This window comes from Tympanuchus pallidicinctus, unplaced genomic scaffold (genome assembly GCF_026119805.1).
Source record: "Tympanuchus pallidicinctus isolate F22 unplaced genomic scaffold, pur_lepc_1.0 scaffold1, whole genome shotgun sequence".
Lineage (NCBI taxonomy): Eukaryota > Metazoa > Chordata > Aves > Galliformes > Phasianidae > Tympanuchus > Tympanuchus pallidicinctus.
In genome coordinates this window covers 42619294-42643548 of record NW_026294618.1, presented here as the reverse complement: position 1 = coordinate 42643548, position 24255 = coordinate 42619294, and the positions used below count along the sequence as shown (strand labels likewise).

The following is a 24255-nucleotide window of genomic DNA, read 5'->3' as shown; positions in this document are numbered from 1 at the left end:
ACTTAGAAGGGGGCAGAGGGCATGCAGATTTTTGATGCAACTGCATCTTCTTGTAATGCAATGCATCAGGTGAGAAAGGAAAACTTCCAATATCATGTGACTAATTCTCCATGGACCGTCAACCAAAGTTCTGTGGGAGGGAAGAATTTGCTATAAAACCAATTCCTTTCTTTTAACTTCCAGTGAAGCTGCAAACATTCCCAATGGGTACAGAGCCATGCCTGGCTGACATAGCAGGGTGTGTGGCTGACAGCTGTGGACAACTGTAACAGTCCAGATCAGGCAGTGTGCTTTCTTCTTGACACTGGTTGCAGCAAGGATCTGAGCAGAAGCTGTGAAAGCACTTGAGGGATGTTTCACTACAGAGCATTAAGCTTAGTGACCGGAAAAGAGGACTGCTACGTTAACAGAAAAGTTATAGTCCATGTATTTCTACTATTGCAATCCACAGCACTGGGAAGCAATAAGCTTAAAAATCCATTAAGGTTGTGTGAAATAAGGAAAGCCAAAGGCTAGTGATTTAATTGCAGTCTTCCTAAACACAAACTGGAATAATCCAAACTCACTAATTCAAATCTACCATTCAAGACTACTCTCACTTTTTCACAGACCTTTGTCTCAGATGGCCAAATTCTTTAAAAATCACTTTACCAGACTCTCGTCCTTTCAGGAAAATCTATCAAATCCCAGTATCTGCAACACTCAGCAAAAAAAACCTGGGACAAGAATGCAGGGCAGCAGGGAATTTCAAATTGAGTAGCTTGAGACTGCATCCTGAATGCTTCTTCTAAACTCTTTTAGGCCAGGTCTGCACTAAGAAAGCTGCTTCGCAATAATTGTGTTGGTGTACTACATCAGCAATGCTCTCCTGTGCACACAAACTTTGCTGGTAGCCTCGCTGTGGCTATCAACTTGACTGGCATGCGCACACCCCAACAGCATGCCCACATCCATCATACGAGCTCGCTGAAGCAGCTCTCTTGATGAAGATCATTCAGCATCACTTTCAGGACTCACATAGCTAGGCTGAAGCATGGTTTAAAGTACAAAAATAACATCTACAAGTCTTAGGACAGATCGGAGGGGGTGGTGAGGTGCTGGAATGGGTTGCCCAGAGGGGCTGTGGATGCTCCATCCCTGCAGGTGCTCAAGGCCAGGTTGGACGGGGCCCTGAGCAATCTGATCTAGTGCTTGATCCAGCAGTTGGCAACCCTGCCTGCAGCAGGGAGGCTGGAACTTGATGATCCCTTCCAACCCAAGCCATCCTATGATTCTATGATCATTTTGAAGTGAAAGCAAATTTTTCTTAATCAACTGCATTTTTTCTCCCCTGTGGGCTTGCTTTATGAACTGCTCTTGTACTATGCTAAGTATGTTCTCAGATTTGTCACACCTATGAGAGGTAGGACGAAGGGGAGCTGGTATACTGACACTGAATAGTAACGGGAGAACTTTCAGCAGAATATCCACACGGCTACTCCCTATATCACATCAGGTAATAGGAAGACACATTTCTTTCACATACAGCACAAGACCTGAATTTCCAGCCTCTCCTTTTGTGAGTTCTCCACTCTTCATACAAAGCATTGTAAGAAGAGCTATTGTGGGAGTTGAAATGCCTTGCTTTTAGTGCCTCTGGGTTGTGTCATTACAGGTGGAAGAAGCACTCCCTGCACCCACTGCACAGATACTATTCAGATACATCTCCTTGTGGTTTTTTGCCTGTGTATTTTTCATAATGAACAATGCAATAAACATGGTGTGTTTGCAGTGTTAAATCATGTTCCCAAAGGGAGCAGTTTGTATAACAAGATAAAATTATCACATTATAATAACTAAATATGCATCAGTCTAGAGCATGCTCCAATTAATCATCAAAAGTTTGCACCGCCTCTTTAGGTCTTAATTAAGCAGAATGTTTGGTGTTTTTTTTTCCCTTCCAACCAGTGTAAAGGAGCTGCAGAAAACTGTTCCTCTTAAAGCCAATGAGCAGCAGTTTAGACTAATCGATCTTATGTGGAACCATAATTTGGAGAGGTGGAGAGAAGGGGAGGAAGCCAAAGAGTACAATAGAGCAAATCCATCATGGATAGCTCTGTCCCTTTATCTAGGCAAACAAGCACGGCCTGCAGTGCTTAGAAGGCTGATCCTAAAATCCCTGCAATTCAGGAGTTAAGTCCCAATCAGTTTGCTAACTTTAAGACTGCAGCATTCTGCTAACACTGTTTTGAACTCTCTGATATGCATTTTCAACTTTAATTCTTGTTTAACAAATCCAGAAACAATAAATGCAGGCAGAGCTCTCATTCTAAAGATTATAATGATCCCTGGACAGGTGTTCCTAAATCTTACTTGACATATATACTTCCAAGAAATTCAGCAAGTGATGTTCAATTGTTCTGGCAAGAAAAAAATTACTCCTGAAGGTGCCCAACTACAGTACTGAAACAGTGATGGTGAGCAGAAGGAAGACCACAAGGATGCAGGGTCTGTGGCAGAGATCTCAAAGCAAGTGAATCTGCGTGGAATCTGTCCTTGGCTGCAGTTGTGTTTGTCACTCAATACAGAAATATTTCAGCAGCTTATCCTCCTGGATGTCTCCCTACAGCCCAACTCCTCCTGGCATATGAGTTTTCTTCTTCTGCAGCTATCAGAGCCAGGCATCACCACTACTGCTTCTTTTTCTTTTCTTTTTTTTAAACTGTGTGCTTCCACCCCACTGCAAGCCACTTGACAGCAGGAGTTTGGATCCCAGTTATCCTCTGGATGCTATGTTAAGGCTCATGTGAGATGAGGAAGTGATCTGTGGCAGCCAGCATGGCTTCATCAAGGAAAGATCATGCCTGATCAATCTGGTGACCTTCTATGACAGTGGTGTCAATGGACAAAGGAAGGGCAACTGATGTCAAAGGCAAGACCTCATCCTTATCTCAAAATTGAGAAAGAAATGTATTTGAAGAGTGGACTATTGGATAAATAAAGAACTGTTTGGATGGTCACAGCCAGAGGGTTGTGTTCAGTAGTTCTACATCCAGTTGGAGACCAGCCTTGAATGGTATCTCCCAGAGATCAGTCTTAGGACCTGCTCTGCTTATGAAGAAGCAAAATTGCTTCTGACAGATTCTCGGTGATATCAGGTAAAGTATTTGCAACAGTCACATACAGAAAGAAGAATTAAATTCAACCAACTGAAGGGAGTCTCTGGCTGTGCAGCACTCCTTCACAAGAAACAGCATAGGTCCAGGCTGGCCCTTACATGAGTCCAAGGTGGCTCCACTCTGGGTCTACCCCTTGTGGTCATGTGGGGAGCACAGATGCAAGCAATTTTCCTGCAGTCCCTGGGCCAGACACAACCCTTCACCAGGTGCTCAATCACCATGACCTAACAGTTGCCCTACAGGCCCAGCGCTCTGTAACATCTTTATCAACAGCCTAGATAGTAGAATAGAGTGCAAATTCAGCAAGATTGTAGACAACATAAAGCTGAATGGTAGAGCTGACACAGTAGAAGGAAGTGATGCCATCCGAAGGGACCTGGACAAGCTTGAAAAGCAGGCCCAAATGAACCTAATGAGGTTCAAAAAAAGGCTAAGTGCAAGGTGTTGCACTTGAATTTGGGCAATCCCAGATATGTATACACAGTGGGAGAACTCCTTGAGAGCAACCCAGCAGAGAAGGACTTGGGGTTCTTGCGGATGAAAAGCTAGACATGAGCCAGCAGTGCACTCTTGCTGTCTGGGTAGGTGGCCAACACGGAGAAGGAGGGAATTGTCCCCCTCTGCTCTGCCCTGGTGAGGTCTCATCTAAAGTATTGCATCCAGGCCTGGGAACCCCAGCATAAGATGTAGAGCAGTTGGAGCAGGTCCAGAGGAGGATCATGAAGATGATCAGAGGGCTGGAGCACCTCTCCTATGAAGTGAGGTTGAGGGAGCTGGTCTTGTTTAGCCTGGAGAAAAGAAGGCTGTACGGAGACGGCCTTCCAGTATTTAAATGGAGCCCACAAACAGGAGGGAAACATTTTTTACACAGTCTGACAATGATAGGACAAGGGAGAACAGCTTTAAAATAAAAGACAGGAGATTGAGATGAGATGTTAGGATGAAATTTTTCACTCAGAGGGCAGTGAGGCACTGGCACAGGCTGTCCAGAGAAGCTGTGGACATCCCATCCCTGGAGGTGTTCAAGATCAGTCCCTGGGCAGCCTGATCTAATGACTTATTTAGTTGCTGGCAACTCTCACTGTGGCCGGGGCTTTGGAAGCAGACGATATTTAAGGTCCTTTCAAACCCAAGCCATTCTATGATTTTATGATTTTCTGCAGGGAAGCTTAAAGAATCCACTAGAATGGCCCTTAGCCCCATGCTGGGCACTATGTTCAATCCATCAGCAGACATCTTCAAATTTTATAGCTCTTTTCATTACTAGTTTCAAATGAAAATCTCCCTTTTCAAAGAAATTAGATCTCGACGTCTGTAGCATCAACAAAAAGTGTTCGTGGTTTCCACAGCGATAGGCCAGGATTTCATAATGAATTAGCTTGCAGTTATCAATTGGCTCTCCTGAAACTCTTACTATTCACTGACTGAGACCAAGTAACACAATGTTCAGATTTTGTTAACCCAAAGCACTTCCTGAGGCAGATGTTCCCAAGAGACTCAGAAGCACTGCTCCCATCATTTTCTTTATATCCGAGATGCTTTATCTGATCAAACTTAAATTTGAAAAATGAACAAATGTAACTCATGCAACAGTTCCACAGAACCCTTTGTTACAGTACTTCAGCGCTGTTCCTCTAACTAGGTAGGGTTTGTGACAAACTCAAGGTATAAAAAGTTCTTTGGAAAAAGTAATTGTGAGAGGGAGATTAAAAAACTAGGGCTTACAACAGAACGCTTTTTGCAGCCATAGCCACAGAAATATCTCAGGAGGTCTAGAAAAGAAAGAAGAGTCTTTTAAAGTTTGCTACGCTACTGAAAAAGTCACGTGTCCCATCTCTTTCAAAAAAATCCTTTGGGGGAACCACGACTTGCCTATGTTTTCTACGTCTGTGTTGAGGCATATTTTCACGCACAGTTCAGTAAGAACTGAACACAGAACCAAATAAAAATCAGCTCTAAGGCAGGTTTGAAACATGCAAAGAAAAAAGCACATATTTCAGCTTACGAATGTAGAATTCCCTGTGCATTTTTAAAATATGCTTACTAAAGTATGTGCATAAAGTACAAGTATACTTTGTGATTTTCCTTACAGCACAAAGGAAAAGCTTTGTCCTCCGCAGAGAGAAAAAGGCATCCACAATGGTCTATATATAGGGCAGGCATATGAGCAAATACTGACATCTTAAAACACAGGCACTATAACTCTACAATCAGTATAAATTTGATGATGTTTCAAACCAAAAACAAAAGAAAGTGTTCAAAGAGTAGTGACTGCAACTGTTGGGTTGTGGTCGTCTTTATTAGAGAGCTAAGCCTGCAGTTACAGAAATTGTAAACTGGAATAAGATTCGGAAAATACTGAAAAAGGATCAAGAGTGCAGTAAAATGAAAGTCTCTTCAATATATAGGCTTAATTAGATCTGGTAATATGGTCTTTATTTAAGGGAAACTGCCACTGGGTTCTGCCTGGAATAAGACTTCTTGGTAACGCAGTCGTAGAACCAATTCCTCAGTGAACTCAGACAGATAATCATGGGATTCAGCTTTACTGCCCTGCTAACTACCATTTAAAAATCCTTTATGCTTTCAGATCCCTCCAATATAATTTAAATATTGATAGAGTTTACAGCATGCAGCTCCAGAGTGTTCTTCAGGCAGGGACTCTGCTGAATCACGCGTGTTGTACGGCTGATGCACCAAGTTATTCGTGTGCGCCTATGTGTACAAAGGATTGTAAACCTTCATTCTAACATTATGTTAAGCTATAACATAAAAAAATCACTCATTCCTTTCTATAAAGCACCTCATTATTCATTTTAGTCTTTGAACGTGCCGTTTCCTTGCCTGTATTATAAGGGACGCAGTACTGCAAGTACTTCTGGCAGTGACCCCCTGGCAGTGCTGCACAGTGGGGAGCTGGTGCTCATTTGCAGCGCTGTGGATAACAGATGTAATTTGTACATTGCACCTATGAGGGGGAGGGAACACTTCTGCTTGATGCCTTTTCTCGAAAGCCAGGCCAAACAGCAGTTGTCCTCCCCTACCAAAGCATTGCCACAAGGCTCTCAAGGAAAAATAAACCAAGGACCAGGAAACGGAGACATCACAGCAGATGGGAAGGAGGAGCATGGGAAGGAGGAAGCATGCTTCTTACTGCATTTAAAGAGCTTCATGCATTCTTCTTTTGCATTCTTCTAAAATCAAGAAGAGTAGATCTTAGCTGTCCTGCATCTAAACCAGACAGCCACACTTGCTGATCAAAAAGGCAGTCACCCAGCACCCTCACAGATTTCCTCCCTGGCACTGAGGACTGTAGAACACGAGTTAGGATGATTGGTACTGGATTAGTATGATCATATATCCTGCACAACTGTGGAGGTATTTTTATTTCCAGATCGTTCCTGGCTACTGCATGTCTTTTCCTTGCCATTTCTGTCTAACGAAAACAATACCTTCTTTAGGCTGCATTGCAGAAAGCAAGATTCTTCCAACACCAAGAAGAAATATCAGTTTGCTGCAATGGACTGTGCTTGTGACCAACCCTTGAAGATTACACAGGACCTGCTGCAACTAGCAGAGGCAGCAAGGAGGATCAGTGATCAGCCACCAGAAGACTACTCATTAAATCAACATTCTGGAGGCTGCACTGGTTCCGTATCTACCTCCAAATGCAAGTCAGATGGCTGATGTTGACTGACTAAGCCTGTTTTAATCTGACTTCTGCCAGAGCATAGCCTACCTGCCTGGTGGTATCAGCATCTCTGTCAAAGAGGAATTTTTAATCTCCACAGACAGGCCGCAACCTTAGCCTGTAGATGTTTCATGCATCACACATGGCCCATGCATTCAACTCAGCTTATTTGGGTATAATCTTGGGGTACTGCAAAGAGACAGCACCTTTATATTTATAGCTGTTTATATTTGGTCAGGCGACACTGCAGTGTTTCCTAGGATTGTGTAAGCAGAAGTTACCTAACACGTCATTTGACTGAAACAGAAAGCGCAACATTATCTGGAGATGTATTGTAGTCGTGCTGCTTGAAATCATCTGGTTTTCAAAAGAAAAAAAAAAAAACTCCATAAAATAAACAGGAGGGAAAAAAGGTAATTTTATTACCTATTTGAAGTTTTAGCTTGTTCATTTAAAGCAGGAGTGTAGATAGGATACTACTCAATGGTTTCCAGCAGGCTCAAGGAAGATCTAACCCGCTGAAATATTTGCTGACTGCTTCCCAGATGAAGATCAGGACAAGTACTCCTTCCTCAGCTGGTAGCTGTTGCTGATACTAAGAATCGTATCCATCTCTTTGGAAAGATACATCTTCCCCCAATGATTTTTCTACCTTTGCAATTGCTACATCAGTGCACCTCACAAAGTATGTTTCTTCTTTCTCCCTTCAGGCTCCTGTGAGCATCTCCAGTGCTTTGCTCTTTCTCTTCTCCCTCTTACCTCTTAGAATCTTATCTTCAAAAATTATTCAACTAATAACTCATTGTGGATGTGGATGTGCTTATCCTCTCCAGATCATTGCTCTGCTGTCCAAATGACTGCTTTTGCCTGTCTCTCTGACACTTCTTTATGGGCACTGACCCTTCAGTTCAAAATCAATATGGCAAGAATTAAAGTCTTAATAATTTTTCCGAGTGTTCACTCCATATTATTTACTTAGTAGCGGTGAATTGCACCACCATCTTTCCTGTCCTTCAGGTTCACAATTTAGATATCATTTTCATCTGTGGGCACACTCTTTTGAGCTAGATTTTAATCTCGTGAACTTTTTTCCCTGAACAATATCCAAAACTTTCCCCATTCATCCACAAAGATTGAGCTCATCCCAATTCCCAGCATCTCATGTCTCAGTCACTGCAGTGTACCACTACCTATTTTTCTCTCTGCTCCGTCATGTACCACTGCACTAAGCCTATCCATGCAAAACATGCTGCAAAGATCCCTTTCTCTGCCCAGTATTTTAACCTTGAAGTCTTCTCTCAGAATTTTTCTGCCTGCTCCCTTCTGTTCCCTTTCTTTCTTTATTAACTCCACCAATATAAGCTGTGCCTGTTCTTTCAGCAGGTCACTCACAGACATTCCCAGCCACACTGAAAATGCTGACTTTCAGCTTTAGCAATCACCGACAACATTCCTTTTCATTTGCCGACACGATTCAAATAAGCACCTTTGTGCTGCTCCCTAGTTTGTCCCATATGCTAGAAGAGGGGGGAAAACATCCCCACAGTTATTCTTGCCTGGCTTTGCATCACTCTAAAGTTCTCTGCTTTGATGTAGTGCCCAAAAAACGGTGTCAAAGTGTGGTGCCAACACTACTGCCTTGCACACAGGCTCTCCTAGTTCCTTTGTACTCCCTTTTCTGCTTGTATTCACCCGTTGCTTCTTGCCTGACACTGTACCGCAGGCTCTTTGGGGTGCTCATGACTAGGGCTCCTACGCCCTAAGATAAAACACCACAATTACTACTGGTGCTTACTGTAAAACTCACAAAGGCTGTGGTTCTCCTCCCCCTCCAAACCTTCCAAACTCTACTCTCTAAAACAAAGGTGAGATAAATATGTTCATTTACTCAGAAGTTGTGGTAATCTAGCACTCATTATCAATCATGGGATAAAATCAGAGGAGGCAGAAATTATGCATTCACATCCTTTATGTGAGCAAAACAATTATTTTCTGTATGAACTAAAGAAGTAAAAACTTAAAGATGGAAAATACTTATGAAAAGCCCTGTACGTGTGCTACCTTTACTGGTACATCTGAACACAGGATCACACATGGTATGTGGATGGGCAAAGAACGCAAGGCAGTTGATTTGGGTAAGGTTCCCATGAATCACAGAATCACAGAATCACAGAATTGTAGGGGTTGGAAGGGACCTCCAGAGATCATCGAGTCCAACCCCCCTGCCAAAGCAGGTTCCCTACAGCAGGTCGCACAGGTCGGCATCCAGGCAGGTCTTGAACATCTCCAGAGAAGGAGACTCCACCACCTCCCTGGGCAGCCTGTTCCAGTGCTCCGTCACCTCACTGTAAAGAAGTTCCTTCACACATTTGTGCGGAACTTCCTGTGCTGCAGTTCCTGGCCGTTTCCCCTTGTCCTGTCTCCACTCACCACTGAAAACAGTCTGGCCTCGCCATTCTGCCCCCCACACCTTAGATATTTATAGACCTGGATCAGGTCCCCTCTCAGTCTCCTTTTCTCAAGGCTGAACAGACCCAGTTCACTCAGCCTTTCCTCATAGGAGAGATGCTCCAGGCCCTTCACCATCTTCGTGGCCCTCCGCTGGACTCTTTCCAAGAGATCCCTGTCTTTTTTGTACTGGGGTGCCCAGAACTGGACACAGTACTCCAGATGAGGTCTTACCAGGGCAGAGTAGAGGGGGAGGATCACCTCCTTCAACCTGCTGGCCACGCTCTTTTTAATGCACCCCAGTAAGCCATTGGCCTTTTTGGCCACAAGGGCACACTGCTGGCTCATGGCCAACCTGTCATCCACCAGGACACCCAGGTCCCTTTCCGCAGGGCTCCCCTCCAGCAGCTCATCCCCCAACCTGTACTGGTGCATGCAATTATTCCTCCCCAGATGCAAGACTCTACACTTGCTTTTGTTAAACCTCATCCAGTTTTTTTCTGCCCAGCTCTCCAGTCTATCCAGGTCTTGCTGAATGGCAACACAGCCTTCAGGCGTGTCAGCCAATCCTCCCAAATTCCCATGCCGACTTAACTACTGTTGCAGTAATTTGTTTTTCTACTTTATTGTTCCATCTCCTCCTGCCTGTTTGATGTCACAAAAATCCAGTATCTGCGGCAGTTTGCACAATGCATGTTATAGCCTTGCATCTACATACCACGAATTCAACATTCTGGATTCATTCATGACTCAGATTGGAGGGAGAAAATAGTTTGGGATGATACAAGCCCTTGATTAAAGCTTTTGGGCCAAATCAGCAACAGCTGAGGATCCAGCCCATATGGCCCGAGATCTTTAGCAGTGTAAAGGCTGCAGGAATGGGCCCAAATAGCTTTAGTAATTAGCAAATATCGTATAAAATAGATGAAAAGTCTTTGGCAGAGAGTGCATATTGGGTAACATCTGAAAATTACTCAGAGCATATTAGTATACTTCTTTAGAGAAAAAAACTCAATGGTATCAAAATAACCTGGGAGGGGCCGGTGTATCTGTCATGTCGCTATCAGCAGGCAAGCCTTTGTTGGACCCACCAATATTTTACCATTACCAACCAGCTAGTGTGTGGCACCAAGTCCTGTGCACAGCTTTGCCTCTAGAGAAACGTCCTCACAGCCAGTGGGACACTGCCACAAAGCTGCTCCCTGCATGCCAGCATCTCTAGTGGGTGCCGCAGGTCACCTTGCCCACCCCTGAGTACTCAGACACCCAGGAACATCTGCAGAAGAAGGACGCAGCCCACTGCTACCTAACTTCAGCAATTACTGTGCCGTGTACAGCGGCAGACAACAACGTGGCAATTAATCACCCTAGTGGAGCTCTACAAGTTACTTTCACGGATTATGGTAAGCAGCATGCTGAGGAGAATAAATCATCTCTCACACAAACTCTGAGGAATGGCGTGTTATGAAATCACTCCCAATAAAAGTCTAATGAAAATGTAAAACATTTTGGTGCAGTCTCCTGGGCAGAGTTAAGATCATAATAAACCCTCAAGAGACGATGGTCAGGGACTTCAGTGGGAACCAAGAGACAGTTTTCCCAGGATAAGCTTGTTAACCTGATATAAAGAAAGACACAGTACTGATTTGACGACTTCGTCTCTTTCACCGTTTCCCTCTGGAGCCTATTTTTTATTTAATCATCTTTCATTAATTTACTTAAAGGCATTAGTCATCAAAACAATATCATTTTTTTTTTTAAACAGATGTTGCTCAAGTGCTGAGGAACTACAATCCGGCATGCAGGCTGTCACAAGCAGCAGGAGAGACTGTCTGTTGGCACTGCAGTTGCAATTGTTTTTCAAGAATACTATCAAAGCACATCGTCCCCCAGTCCTTCTTGAAGTTCACAGCAACTGGTTACTAGAGCACTCTTACAAATAAGCCATAACCTAGCAATCTCAGGACCCGTGTCAATGACAACCAACGTTTTTAGATGTTCAGGAGGATTTACCTGCTGGTGGCTTTATGAAAGGTGGCGGGATTAATGGGACAATAATAGGTACATTCCCGTGATCCTTTGACCCTGCTGGTGAGTCTGAAAGTCCATTTCCCGTGGCAAGCCCTGGGTAGCTTGTGTTTATATTGTATGGTGAAATAACACTGTCCTCAGGTAATTTTGGTTTTGGCAAAGAATTTTCTGTAAAACACAAAAAACACATTGTACAGTATGACAAATATATTTCTTAGATGCCCCTACATACATTCATCAACCTGTTCACTAAATTACCCTAGTACAAGAAGACCACACGAAAGAAAAACTTAAAAAAAAACAACTGATACTTTCCCCTTAAGCAAAGGGATACTTTTCAGTATTTCTCTGAAACAATCCTTTTCTAAATCTTTAAAAATCAAGCATTAAACACAGCTATGTATTTTTTTTAAGAGGTGAAATTATTTTGTCATATCTAACTCAGCACTTACCATGTTGTCACTTCTCCAAAGCAAGCAGCATAGATTGAAAAATAAAAGAATTCCTATTTCTCTCTCTATAATATGATGAGTAGCAGCAGTGGAAAGGTTTTAAAGAAAGGAATATTGAATTTAAAATAAAGTGTGCATAAAATGATGACAGTTATGGTTCTAATTCTTTAATCCCAAAGCACCTTCGGATTCGTACTTGTAGGAATTCCTCTAATGGGCCTCAGGTATCTATGGAGTAGGACTTAATTCTTATCACTGTCTCTCGTCCCATCCCTCAGAGAAAGAAACATGCTTTTTTTTCCTCTCTAACAGACTGCATACATCGAAAATCTCTACCTGGCACAGCTATTCGACATCTTTGTTTGGTACATAAAACATATGATTTGTATCATATGCCTATAAAGAAAAGTATGTCACAGATTTCATTAGGCATAGACTGGAGCCACAAATAATTCAATAAAAGATCTATTGATTAAAGCATAAACAAATGAATCCTCTCTGTAGGAACAAGTTTCTTCAAGGGTGTCTTAACAACAGTGTATTTTCAATGAAATAGAAATATTGATCACCAGTGTAACTGTACAACTAACAAGACGTGAATTTTCACTTTTAACATAGTTAGACTGGTTTGCCATACCTCTAATTTCCACCTTTGTTTTTGCCTTCAGAGTTGGTCTCTCTAGTCTCAGCACTAATTGCTGCACTCACTGCTACTTGTCACCAGAACGCAAGCCCATACACTGCCAGCCACGAACACAGTGACAACTGGAGCTCCAAAAGCATAACAGCTTCTGCCATTTCTTCTCTTCACCCCATCTGTGAGAAAATCCTATTGAGAAAGCCAAGATCCAGCAACATCCTGCTCTCCTTTTCCCACTGACCACAACTCCCTACGCACCGGCTGGGGCTGAGGCATCAGAAGGCAGCAGCTGAACTGCTCAACAGAAAGTCGAGTCCCATAATTTGCACGCTGAGTAATTCCGTGTTGCGTTGCGTCAACATCCAGCAGTGTCCCAAACTGAGAACTTCTAAGCACTTGCAGAACACAGCCTATTACAAACACGGCTAAGGAGCCTGTTACGAGTGTTGATGATGATTCTTGCATGCATTCTGAATATCCCTGCTCAATGCCTACAGGCATTTTAAAAAGCCTTGGGCCAAAGCCTTTGTTTTGAAAGCAAAAGGGCTTCCTTAAATCCAAACCACTAAGAAGACGCTCTCTTTATGCAGCGGTGAGCAGCTTATTGGTACATGACTTTCACCTGCCTAACAAAAGGTATTATTTGTGAAATTACTAAGTGCCTACTAACAGCAACTTAGTTAAGTGATTTTTCCCATACCCTATCGGCTTCCTCTTACTAGGAGACAGTCTCAGAAATTTTAATAAATCAACCACAAAGCAAGCAGCAGAACACGCTTCCCAACCCACGCCAATTCAGACAGGTCAAGATATTAATCCTTCTTTGCATGAATACAGAAACATTAAGTCTTATTACCTTTGAGAACAGAAATGTGCTGGCGGCTTTCCCCATCTGCAGAGTAGTTCCTGAATTCAATATCTTCTCCATCTTTCAGTTCAACCTTATCATAACCATACCAGCCAAGGAGCTCATTCATAGTGTTTTCTGCGAAGTTCTGGAAGAGAAAAATTACCTACTTATTTATGTAATCAATAACCATCTGGAATGAAGGGAGGACTGCATAAATCGAACGGTATCTGTGCTACATGAGGAAGTGTCAGGTTTGTCCCACCTCCTCAAAGACTAATGCGCATTTCATAAGTCAACTGCATAAAGTGTAATGCGTTTAAATCTCAGACTGGCACATGTAATTATGACAAAGACTCACACATCCGTAATTTAAAGAAAATGAAAGGGAGAGTTATTTATGATTTCTGCTCTGGCATTCGACGTCAGAAATATTTTACCATGTGTTCGTCACAAAAATTTGTCTGTATTCCCATAAAACATGTAAGACTGCAGCAAGAAAGTAACAGAAAACTACGATTTTTTCAGGTAGCAGTTAATCAATCTTACTGCACTACAGCCCTTTCAGCTGGAGTAGGTCACTGACACAATTACAGTTCCTTGAGGTGCACGTGCACCAAATGAAATAAAATCACAGTGAAGACATTTTTCTTCAGTTACAAACCTCTGCTCAGCCAAAGCACTTAAAAACTCTTTTACTGTATTTTACTGTAAAAACTCCCTGATTTTTTTTAAGAAAGCCTTTTCTCTGCTTTGACATGTTTATTTTTAAAACAATTTCCAAGCAGCAGTGTGATTATATTTTACGTTTGTATGGAAATGCAAAATATGAAACATGGTTGTCATAATTCTCAGTCCCTACTACAGTTCTCAGTCTCTACGTCATGCAGGTCATGTGTCAACAACATTTCTGTAGGAAAGGCTCATTACTGGGCCAGGAGATTTAGTGGAATAAGTCAAGAGCCCTGCAGCCAGGCAACGAAGCTTTGTGAGACAGGACAGTGCCACAGAGCCATGGCTTATATGTTTAGGAAACTTCTGGAGGAGAACAGCTAATGAATCGTTGTCACTGCAGAGGTCAGCTTAAAGTAAGATGACAAACACAAAATGAAAAGAAACAGCCGCAAACAAAGCCTTTCAGTTTGGACTCTTCATTTTTACTTTTATTTTATCACTTCTATAAGGCATTCCAACTTGATTTCACCATAAGATCTTGACATCTAAAATAACGATCCTGATAAGCAATCTTCCTGTGACCGGCTACCAGTAAAGAAAGAAAGCAGAACACGACACCCATTCAAAATAAATGGCATATGGGTTGCAAGATTTCCTCTAGCAACTGCAGTATCTCAGTTTTTGAGTGGGAGCGAGGCTAATGATGGAACACAGCAATTCTCGAGTCATTTAAATAAATAAATAAAATTAATCAGAGCCTAATTGCTTCCGAATCCCAAGCTGCAGCAGGCACCCTGCCCCAGAACAGCCGAGCCGTACTGCTGCTGGCTCATCCATTACAGCAGATCATAGAGGTGTTCCTGCCATTCGGGGAGAGCTGGAGAGAGACCGTACACAACACGCTCAGGTCATTTGTACCCTTACAGGAGTATCCCTTGTGGCGCTTGTGCTACAAACACACACTCCAGAAAAAGGAAAACTAAGTCAAAAGCTCACAACAGATCTGTGGAGCATCAGTTTCCCTGCTTTTTCCCCTTTCACTTGACCTCCTGCTGGAAGTCTCGAGTCTCTGGCTCTCCCGTGCAGCCCCAAACGGCCAGAAAATGTGTCATTGCTCCATGTCTATGCCTAGGTCCAGCATTATGCCTATGACAGTCCATTATGCCTCAACTAAGTCAATCTACAGTTCGCAACAAAGAACACTCCACAGCGTAATGTGGTTAATACCTACCTGTATTTCTAAAACATATATTTAAATTCTCACATGATCAATGCCATTTTGTGAGCATTTTAAACAATAACAAAAGTGTTTGTGAATTTTTTTCCGAAGTTTTGGGGATTTTTGACTTTTTAGAAAACTCTTGTTGTTGAAAATGCAAATACAACTCCCCCTTCTCCAGCCCATGAGACTCCAACACGGAAACGTCCTGGAGATGTAATGGGAACATTCTGACAGAATCCACAGAGAGCCAAAAGAAAGCTCCAGCACCTTCCCTTGCTTTGCCATATTTCAGTTACTTAGACACAGCCCCAGAGATGAATGCAGCAAGGTGGAGGCCAAGCGACAAAAGGCTGCCTGACTGAAATGCCACACAATCCAATTAACCGAGTAGCTCTGAATTTACCTCCTGTGGATGCTTTGTGTTTTATTTGCACTGTTGATCAACTCAGGAGATGAGTAATTTTTAATTACTTGTCAAGGAATATGTAAGCAAGGCAATGTGTATTTATACTCTTCTGCAACAGAGTACTCTCCCTTCTCAGAATCTAGTCAAAATGATTGTTGGGTCTGCAATGGCACAAAGCTTGAGCACCTTTCAAGTCTCATTTTACTGCTCATGATGAGCCATGCACAAAAATGAACAGTCACAACAACAAAAAGATGTACTTGATTTTTAAATGAGTCATAACAGAGACTTGACTCCTTAAGAAAATAAATAAATGAGTTCCCAGGGTCTTTGCAATTAACTTCAGCCAGAATAGTAGGTCACATATCAGTGGCAACAAAGGTATCTTTTTAACACAACGATTCCTCAACAAGGATGTTTGAATTAAAAAATAAAAATGAAAAACCGACCGCACTGTTGAGCCATTGTCCTTCATAGTTTGCCTTGCCTATTACAGTGACAGTTATTATCCTTAACGTTGTTCTCTAAGTTGCTAGCAGCCAGGGCTTTGTTACAGAGCACTCTGTACATAGAAAACTAAGAAAAGAAAGCACCTATCCTTGACAAACTGATGATCAGAGCTGAGAAATGGTTTTTCCACACTAACTGCCATGCATAGATGAGCATCCACAGACCTACAAAACCACCTTCCCTCAGACCACTGATTAAAATAGCCATCTGTGGGGTATGTAATATCTTGTCTGTCCAGATAACAGTCATGCACGTGCTCACTGAAGCTATCCTCCTGAAGCTGACCACTATCATGTCACCATTGCCACGCACTCTTTCTTTCCATTTCAACAGTAGGCTCAGACCAAGTGCATTCAATATACAATAACAGTAAGGAATGTGCGAAGACTAGTGTGGTGGCAATAATCAAAATACAAATAATGAAGTGAGAAAATTTTTCTCTGTGTGAATGCAGGAGGAAAAAAAGCTTCATTTGTTGATGAAATAGAAAAAAGAAAGCAAGACAATTAATACACAACTTGTACCTGCAGAACAGAAGCTTAATGAAAGATGAAGCTTTAAAGGCTTAGTGAAAGGAAGGGTGATGATTGTAAACATGGTGCTTCCTCGAGAAAAGCAAGAATGAGGGACCTGACATTGGAGTAGGAGAGGGAAAGAAGTGATGGAACACACTAGAGGGGAACTGGCTGAACTGAGAGATGATGGACCTGTCAAAATCCAAGTGGAATGCAAAGCGAGGACAAGTGTGGATGGTAGGATGGAGATGGAGCACACGCATAGAGTTGCAGTTCCAAGCTTCTGTGCACCACGACAGCAAAGGCACAAACCTAGCCTGTGCTTGCTTTCAGACACAGTCACCAAAAGGATACACAGGGTTTGCAAGATGGAGGCTGCCAGCTGAACTCTGCAGCCCTGCCACAGGGCTGAGGCACCACGAAGCACCAGCACGCTGGCAAAAAGCTTGACCGTCATCTCCAAATCCCTTTACCTTTACAGCAACCCCACTGCTCAGCTGAAACCTGGAATCCAGACTCAAGGCTTCCCAGTGAAATGGCAGCACCAAACCTCACCGCACCTTGCCAGAAGGTCCCCTTTCTCACTGATCTCTCTTTCTGCTCCCTGTTAGGCCCCAAACCACTCCTCACTCCTGCATGGCAACATGTGAGTATGATTGCTCTATTCTTGTACTAGGCATAAATGCCCTTTCCTCCAGAAGCTCCAGGCTAGCTGCTATCCTTGTTGGCATTTTGACTTCAATTTGCTTCCTAATCATAGGAAAAACAAAGAAAAGTGTAGTAATTTGCCCTGCCTGCAGTTTCTCTCATTCATGGGGCTGACTTATATGTGAGGCAGTAAAAATATAATCACATTCATTTCCGCTTCAGCATTCATTTCATCGTAACAGTACACCTATGGCTTGACTTTTTGCGTTGCAATGCATCGTTTTCCCAAATTTTCACTAATTAGAACCCTCTGAAGCTAACCTGTGCTTCTCTTCTCACCTCATAGCTCCGGCTCTCCTCCTCCACAAGCCCTACCCACAGGGGGCACGGCCTGGCCCCGCACAGCCAGCCTGGCAAGAGCGGAGGCAGGAAGCGCACAGGAGAACGAGTCTGTCAGACTCATTTTCTTCTAGGTTTTACTGCTGAATGTTTATTTCAGATCTTGGAGGAAGCACGGTGGCTCCCTTCCATTTCCCCGCACGCACGGCCCGCCAGGTGTAGAGCCCCACAAATTCACTTTTCACTTTTGCCGCACGGAGGAAATAATAACGTGTCTGTATTCACGATATAAACCTGGTGTCATTTTTTCTTGCTAGCCCTCGCTTTCCTCATTTATTTACATTGTCGCCATGTTAAACATCACGGTCAGAGCTTCACACAAGGCAGTTCTCGGGGCGCTTCAGTTCCTGTGTCCCACCATACGTAGGGCTGGCTTTGAGATGTGGGCCTCAGCGTCACACTGAGCCTTCCCCACAACACACAGACAGAGGGCACATCAGGAACGCATCTTCCCTCAGCCGTCACCCCACTTCCATGCAGGCTCTGTGGAAAAACCTCTCCTCGCAATCCCAAAACAGCACAACGGATAGAGTCTGTCTGCTTTTCCACTTCCACACTTTTTGCTTTTCAGGGGAGAAGGGAGGAGTTTCCTTGAAATCTCTTTAACGTTTCAGGTCTCTGGCTCACTGCAAGCACAGCACAGCTCTGCCTCTTCCACCGCTTTCCTGGTTCTGACAGTAGTACTTTTAAATGCCAAATGGGGAATATTAAAACACTAAACTGAAATATCTTCTGATGAGTTTACTATTAAGCTATAACAGATGGGGCTGCCTTAAGCTCTAGGCATCAGGAACGGAGCCCAATTTTAGATCCAAATTCGTTATTGAGAATATTTATAGATGGTAAACTCCTTGGGCTCACGGAGCAGCTCTGTGAAATTACAGCACAAATTAGCTGCTAGCTTTACAACTGACAGAGACTCCGAACATGTGGAGACACTGACTTGTTTGTTCAGGAGAACTTCCAGTACGACTTACTTGCTGCAACTCCTCATATCAATTCCAGCACATCTCACAGGATTTGGGGGTACCTGAATGCTGCTCTTGAGCGGCATTACTGCCTGACAGCAGGGGGAAAAAGAGGAATAAACTGGGAGGAGATGAATGTGAAGCTGCTACCACTGAGCCTCCACAAATAATGCTTCCATCGATTAAGCTATACACACACACACACACACACAAAAAAAAAAAAAAAAAACACAATTTTAGATTTGAAATAGTGCCAGGTTCCCTGATTCTGCTGGCTTTAGAACCATTGGGTGTCCTGCTATTCACCAGCACATGAGGAATGACACCACTAAATTTCAGAGCAGCTGTCTGCCCTTCTTCCAGAGCACGAGATGAACAATGCTACCTCGGGCTGAGAGATGGAGATTATAATGCTAAGAAGGAAGAGGGACAAAATAAGGAACACCAGCAGAAAGGAAGGCTGTGACTGAAGGTCACAAAGAAACAAAACCAGTTCCCCTGAAGATATTTTGCACTGAAACATAATATCAGAAAACTGTGCAGAGTCATGTACTCTTAGCACACAACACTGTATCAAATTAAAATTTGTTATAACCATGGTGTACAGGGGGTTAGTGATAACAAAAACGTAACTCAATCTCAGGCACAAGGCAGCAGTGAATAGCCAGCCGCACTCAGACTGAGCAGTGGCACAGTGCTGGAGCACACCAGGCGAGTGCTGGGTTTTGTCATTTGGCTGGAGTAAATATCTGACCATATCAAACAACAAATCTTGAAGGAGTTTTATGGCTCATTCATAGTGCCTTGCATTTGCAGTACTTAAAATAGACACTTGTACCAATGGCCTTTTTATTACCCAAAGGGAAAAAAAAAAAAAAAAAAAAAAGACACATCCACACCAGCCCTTTTTCTTTCTGCTAGCAAAGGGAGGCAATCTGATCCAACGTGGGCTGAAACCTGAGTAGGTCACTGTACACCATGATAAAATTCCCTAATCCCTGAGCCAAATTTCCCTGAGGGGGCCCTCCTACTTCTCCTTCACTTTTCAGGCTGACTTTTCCATTCCCTCTCTCGTCTTTTCCTCCCCTTCATCTCTTTCATTTCCCCTACCTTCAAGCCTTGATATCTGATCTGCTGCTGATACTCAGGTTACAGTTTTTACAGCTTAGGCTGTCTATTGCTGTATACATTCCTTTCTTTCTGCTCTGCCGTGATTACTTACCAGAGCTTATTTTACACTGGTCCAGATGAAAGCAGTTCAGATGAAGGGAAACAGCCAGGCCGTTTGAACATTACAGATACGGCCGTACACAAGGGCACATTGTGTTCCCTCTGTCATTTCGCCGCACACATTTTGCACAATGCAACCAATTTGTTACATTATTGTACTCCTCGGGTTTATGGAGAACAACTCGACGTCTTGACTCCTCAGTGCACAGAACGCACAAACGATCTTCACGGGATTTCAACTTCCTCAACGAGTCCAAAATTCAAGCTAATATTTTTTCCCCCCTTCTCTCTCTCCCCTTTGGATCATAGCAGCCAACTGTCCTGCTGAAGACGTGGTTGCCCAGCTCAGCACAATGGCATGGCAGCACAGCCCGCTCTGTAAGGTGGCCTGCGGTGTTTGAGAGGTTCTGCCACCAGCCAGCTCCCTCCCCACTACAAATCCTATCTGTTCAAAGCACCGTTTCTATCTGCCTTTAATTACCGAGCCAGCTGAAATCCCGAGATCTGCAGCCCTAAGCAGCTATCAATGATTAAAAAAGAGAAACTCTCTACATGAAAGCTAATGCCAGTGCTTAATACCAAAGCATTAGCTTAAAATTGTGTAATTTTTCTCCTTCACACAATGTTGTTTTTGTTTCTTCCTCACCCTTTCAGACAAACATCTGTTATACTGCAGAAGAACAACTATCTCCCAAACCACCGAGTGCGCCTGCAGCCAAAGTAAACAAAACAAACCCAGAGGATCCAGCACAGTCAGCCTTTATATCCAGCCAGGATAACATTTCACATGTTTTGATTAAAATTAGCTAATTTGTAATTCTAGAACCTATGAAACTTAAAAGCTGCAATCCGTATAGATGGCATTAAGCAACATTCTGAGGGCCAGTGCCCTGCACCACGCATCCCCACAGCCCTCAGGACTGCGCAAGGAGCACAATGAGCGAGGACTCTCACAGAGCGCTCTCCGAAAATAGGACGTGCCATACATCTCGCAAAGAGGAACAACGCTCCTCGGGAGCTGAAACTGGTTTGTTCCCAAAGAGGTGACGCGTTATTTTGTTTGTGGCACGGATGCTGCTGCTCCCGTCCCTGTTTGCAGCTGATGTGCCTGCAGCTCTGTGAGCCTGCCCCTCTGAAATCAGTGCTGGGCAGAGGGGAGAGGATCATGCACCCTGCTTCATTTTGCATGGGGAGATCAGCCTTCCAGAAAGCAGAGGTATTTTCATTAGACACCATGCATATTTATACACTTGCCTATATAGTACATATACTATGCAAACATGTGATATTTTCCAGGCAGCCCCACACCTACAATCAGTCTTTTAATAAATGACATATTCAAAGGAAATAACAGAGGTTTTATCCCACAAGCAGGGCACGCCGCTTTCATCACTTCATACGTGCCTTAAAAAACAAGTTTGGCTGGAGTCTCCTACTATGCTGCTCCCAACTTTAGGGAATCAGAGATATAAAACAAACAGAGGTGGCACAAGCATGGAAAACAGGCGCAAAAACCTAGGACCGGTCAAGCCCGGAGCAGTGACCTACGGACCTACGAAAGAAATGCCAATTTGTGTGCAATCGCAGCCACCCCAACATCTGGAGCAGTCGCCTTCCGAGCACAGCTGGACGGGGCCGCCCGTAAGGGCTCCCATAAGCGGCTCCGGGCGGGCACCTTTCGGCGCACCTCGGCCGAGAGCAGAGCGGGAAGGAAGGAGCCCGGGGCTCAGCTCACGGAGGATGCGCGGCTCGGAGCGCCGCATTTCACTTTGACAATTTAATTACACAGTTGCAGCAGGCTACTGGAATGGAGAGAAATAGGGGGATGAAAAGAGGGTCCTTTCTTTTCTAACTTTAGGGCTTCCCCCGCAACCAGAGGGGTTGGCTATTGAAAAAAAAAAGGGGGGGAGGGGGCTGGAGTGGGGGAGGAAACGCTCCTCTCTGCCACCCCGGGAGCTGAAGAGCCCAACAGGGGAGAGTTTTTTTAAGAAATAAATAAATCAGAGCTGGTCAATGAACAGGATTTGCAGCCTGTGAATTCGTCTCTGTTTTCAGCCCAGGAGGCGGAGTTGAGACACATTCAGTGCATCCTACAAAAAAAAAAAAAATGACAGAAGATCCTTTCTTATTCCATTTCCATGCACGACGGCGGCGGGGGGGCGGGGGGGACCCCGCTCCCTTCCCATCACAGCACCTACCTTCATCTCCTCGTTGATCTCCCGCTTCACCGGGTGCGCCGGCTTCCTGCTCCTTTTATTTTCGGGAGGTCTCCCTTCTTTCTCCATTTCTGCCATTTTTTGCGCCTACTTGGAGCCGGAGATGAAATGGCTGCTGGTGCTCTGGGGGGGCCGGGAGGGGCGCGGGGGGGTTGGGGGGGGGGGATCGGGGAGCGGCGGCGGCTCTCAGCGCTGCCAGGCGGCGCCGCGGAGGGCCCGGGGGGAGCGCGGCGGCAGCGGCGGCGGCGGCGGGCGGGCGGGGGGCGCGGGCGGGCAGGGGCGCGGGTCCCCCGGCGAGTCAGCCATCTTCTGCCTCGCCGCCGGCCCGCATGGGAGCGGCGCGGCGGGGCGGGCGGCGGCGGCGGCGCGGGCGTGCGGAGGCAGCGCGGAGAGAGCCGGCCCCGCGCCTGCTGTGGCGCTGCTGGCGGGCTGCCGCGGAGGGGGCGGCGGCGGGGACGGGAGGCCGGCCTCGGCCCGGCGGCGGGCGGGGCTTGCCGCCACCGAATCGGCCGCCGCTGCCCGCCATGCAGCCGGGGGGGCGACGCGCCCAGCGTGGGGCGGAGCGCAGGCGGACCCCCGCCCCTGCTCGGAGGTGGGATGGGGGAGCCGCGAACCAGCGGGCGCGCGTGGATCCCCCCCTCGAGGGAGGCGCTCCCTGCCCTGCCGGGGTGCCCGCGGTCGGCGTTGCGGTCGTACGGCGGGTCGCGCTGAGGCGTGAAACGGTGCGTTTTCGAGGAAGAGCGGCTGGAAGATGGGTAGAGTGGGTTCCACGTGGGGGTGAAATCCCGGCTGAGTCTAACAGAAATAAGTTGGTGTTGCGTGCAAGAACGTCTCGTTTACACTTTGCAAAATAGCTGGTGGTTTTCTGAGCGCAGCACTCAGCAAAACTCTTTTGATCGCTTCAGGGCTGAAGCGAGCGAGCCTCGCTTGCCGGGACACAGAGGGGAGGGATACGGAGCACAGCCCCCCCGTGGCACCGGGAATGGGAAGAAAGGGGGATTTTGTGTGGCCTGAGCTGCGAGAGCAGAGAGCATCACGGGCGAGGAAGCAGCAGCCCTCAGCCCACTGAGGAATCCCAGCGGGCTCCAGAGCAGTGGGGTCACGGCCGCGGCCAGGCAAGGCGCTGCCTCTCCCCTGGCAGCCCGAGAGAATCCGAAGCTGGATCAACCAAGTCCCTTCATGTGCAAGATTAGTCTTTTCTTCTTGTTTATTTTTAAAACGCAACGAGTTCTGAACCTTTTGGAACCTAACTCGCAGCTTCACAGGGAAGCACCAAAAGTACGGTGCTTCCTCCTGCTGCACCGCACCACCAGCAGCAACCACATCTATCTTTTCTATTCACAGGCTGTTACAAATGAGTCGGTGCGGCCGACCTCTCATCATATGCAGGAGGTGCTCCAGGATCTCAGCATCTCCCCCACGGCAGGGACAGGATAGGCAGCGTAAGGGGAAGTTGCTTATAAGCACCGTCATGTAGCAGAACTGCAGGTTTGAAACCTCTGAGAGTCAACCTCAGAGAACCTTCCTGCTTTGAATCACCAGCACCTTGCTGATTCATGAAATCACTCTCAGGAAGAAGACAAAACGAATTTTTGCATTAGGGACACATCACTGGTTTCTCTGTAGAGATGGTAACACACATGTAATGAAAATCTTGGACCTTTTGATACACAGAATAACCATGTTGCCCTAATGGCTTATTTTTTAGTGGAACATTTGAAAACACATAATAGACTATTTGTTTGCAATGCTTGCTATTAGATATTGTTATAAAGTGCCATTTCGCTGCATCAGTTTAGCAGTCTGACTTGATACTTTAACAGAAAGATTATTCCTAAACTCCCAGCATGAACAGAATCTCCTTTAAAATCAGAAGGGACTTTGTAACTGCCAGCCCAAATGCTGTGAATGGGTTTCAGCAGGTTACAGCCAGCATTTTTAGGATCAAATCTGACATTCCTTTTCCTGACTAACAATTGGCAGTTGACAACTGAACACCACTCACAGCCCTTGCTCCCAGTTCTGAATTCTGATCCTCACTTCTTGATCACCCAAACCAAGGACTTTCAGACTTCTTTTCACTGCAAAGGCTTTTGAATGCAGATGTTGGTTTGTGCCTCCTGACAATAGGCTCAGTTTTCTCAGCTACTTTTAGTAAGCTCCTAAAAACAGCCCACAGTCCCTCAGCACCTCATCAGT

The 24255-nt window shown here is 45.0% G+C and overlaps 1 protein-coding gene across 2 annotated transcripts in view; it reads right to left on the bottom strand.

Annotated features, from left to right (window-relative positions):
* The window catches only part of SOBP (sine oculis binding protein homolog), a 109050-nt gene extending 86851 nt beyond the window's left edge, over positions 1 to 22199 (bottom strand). For both annotated transcript variants that reach the window (XM_052677357.1, XM_052677366.1), the window contains exons 1-3: positions 22039 to 22199; positions 13277 to 13415; positions 11311 to 11496 (exon numbers count right to left, since the gene is read on the bottom strand). In XM_052677357.1, coding sequence (XP_052533317.1) covers positions 11311 to 11496; positions 13277 to 13415; positions 22039 to 22134 — 421 coding nt within the window. In that variant the 5' untranslated portion in view covers positions 22135 to 22199. The remainder of the gene's footprint in view (positions 1 to 11310; positions 11497 to 13276; positions 13416 to 22038) is intronic.
* Between the last annotated feature and the right edge of the window lie 2056 nt (positions 22200 to 24255).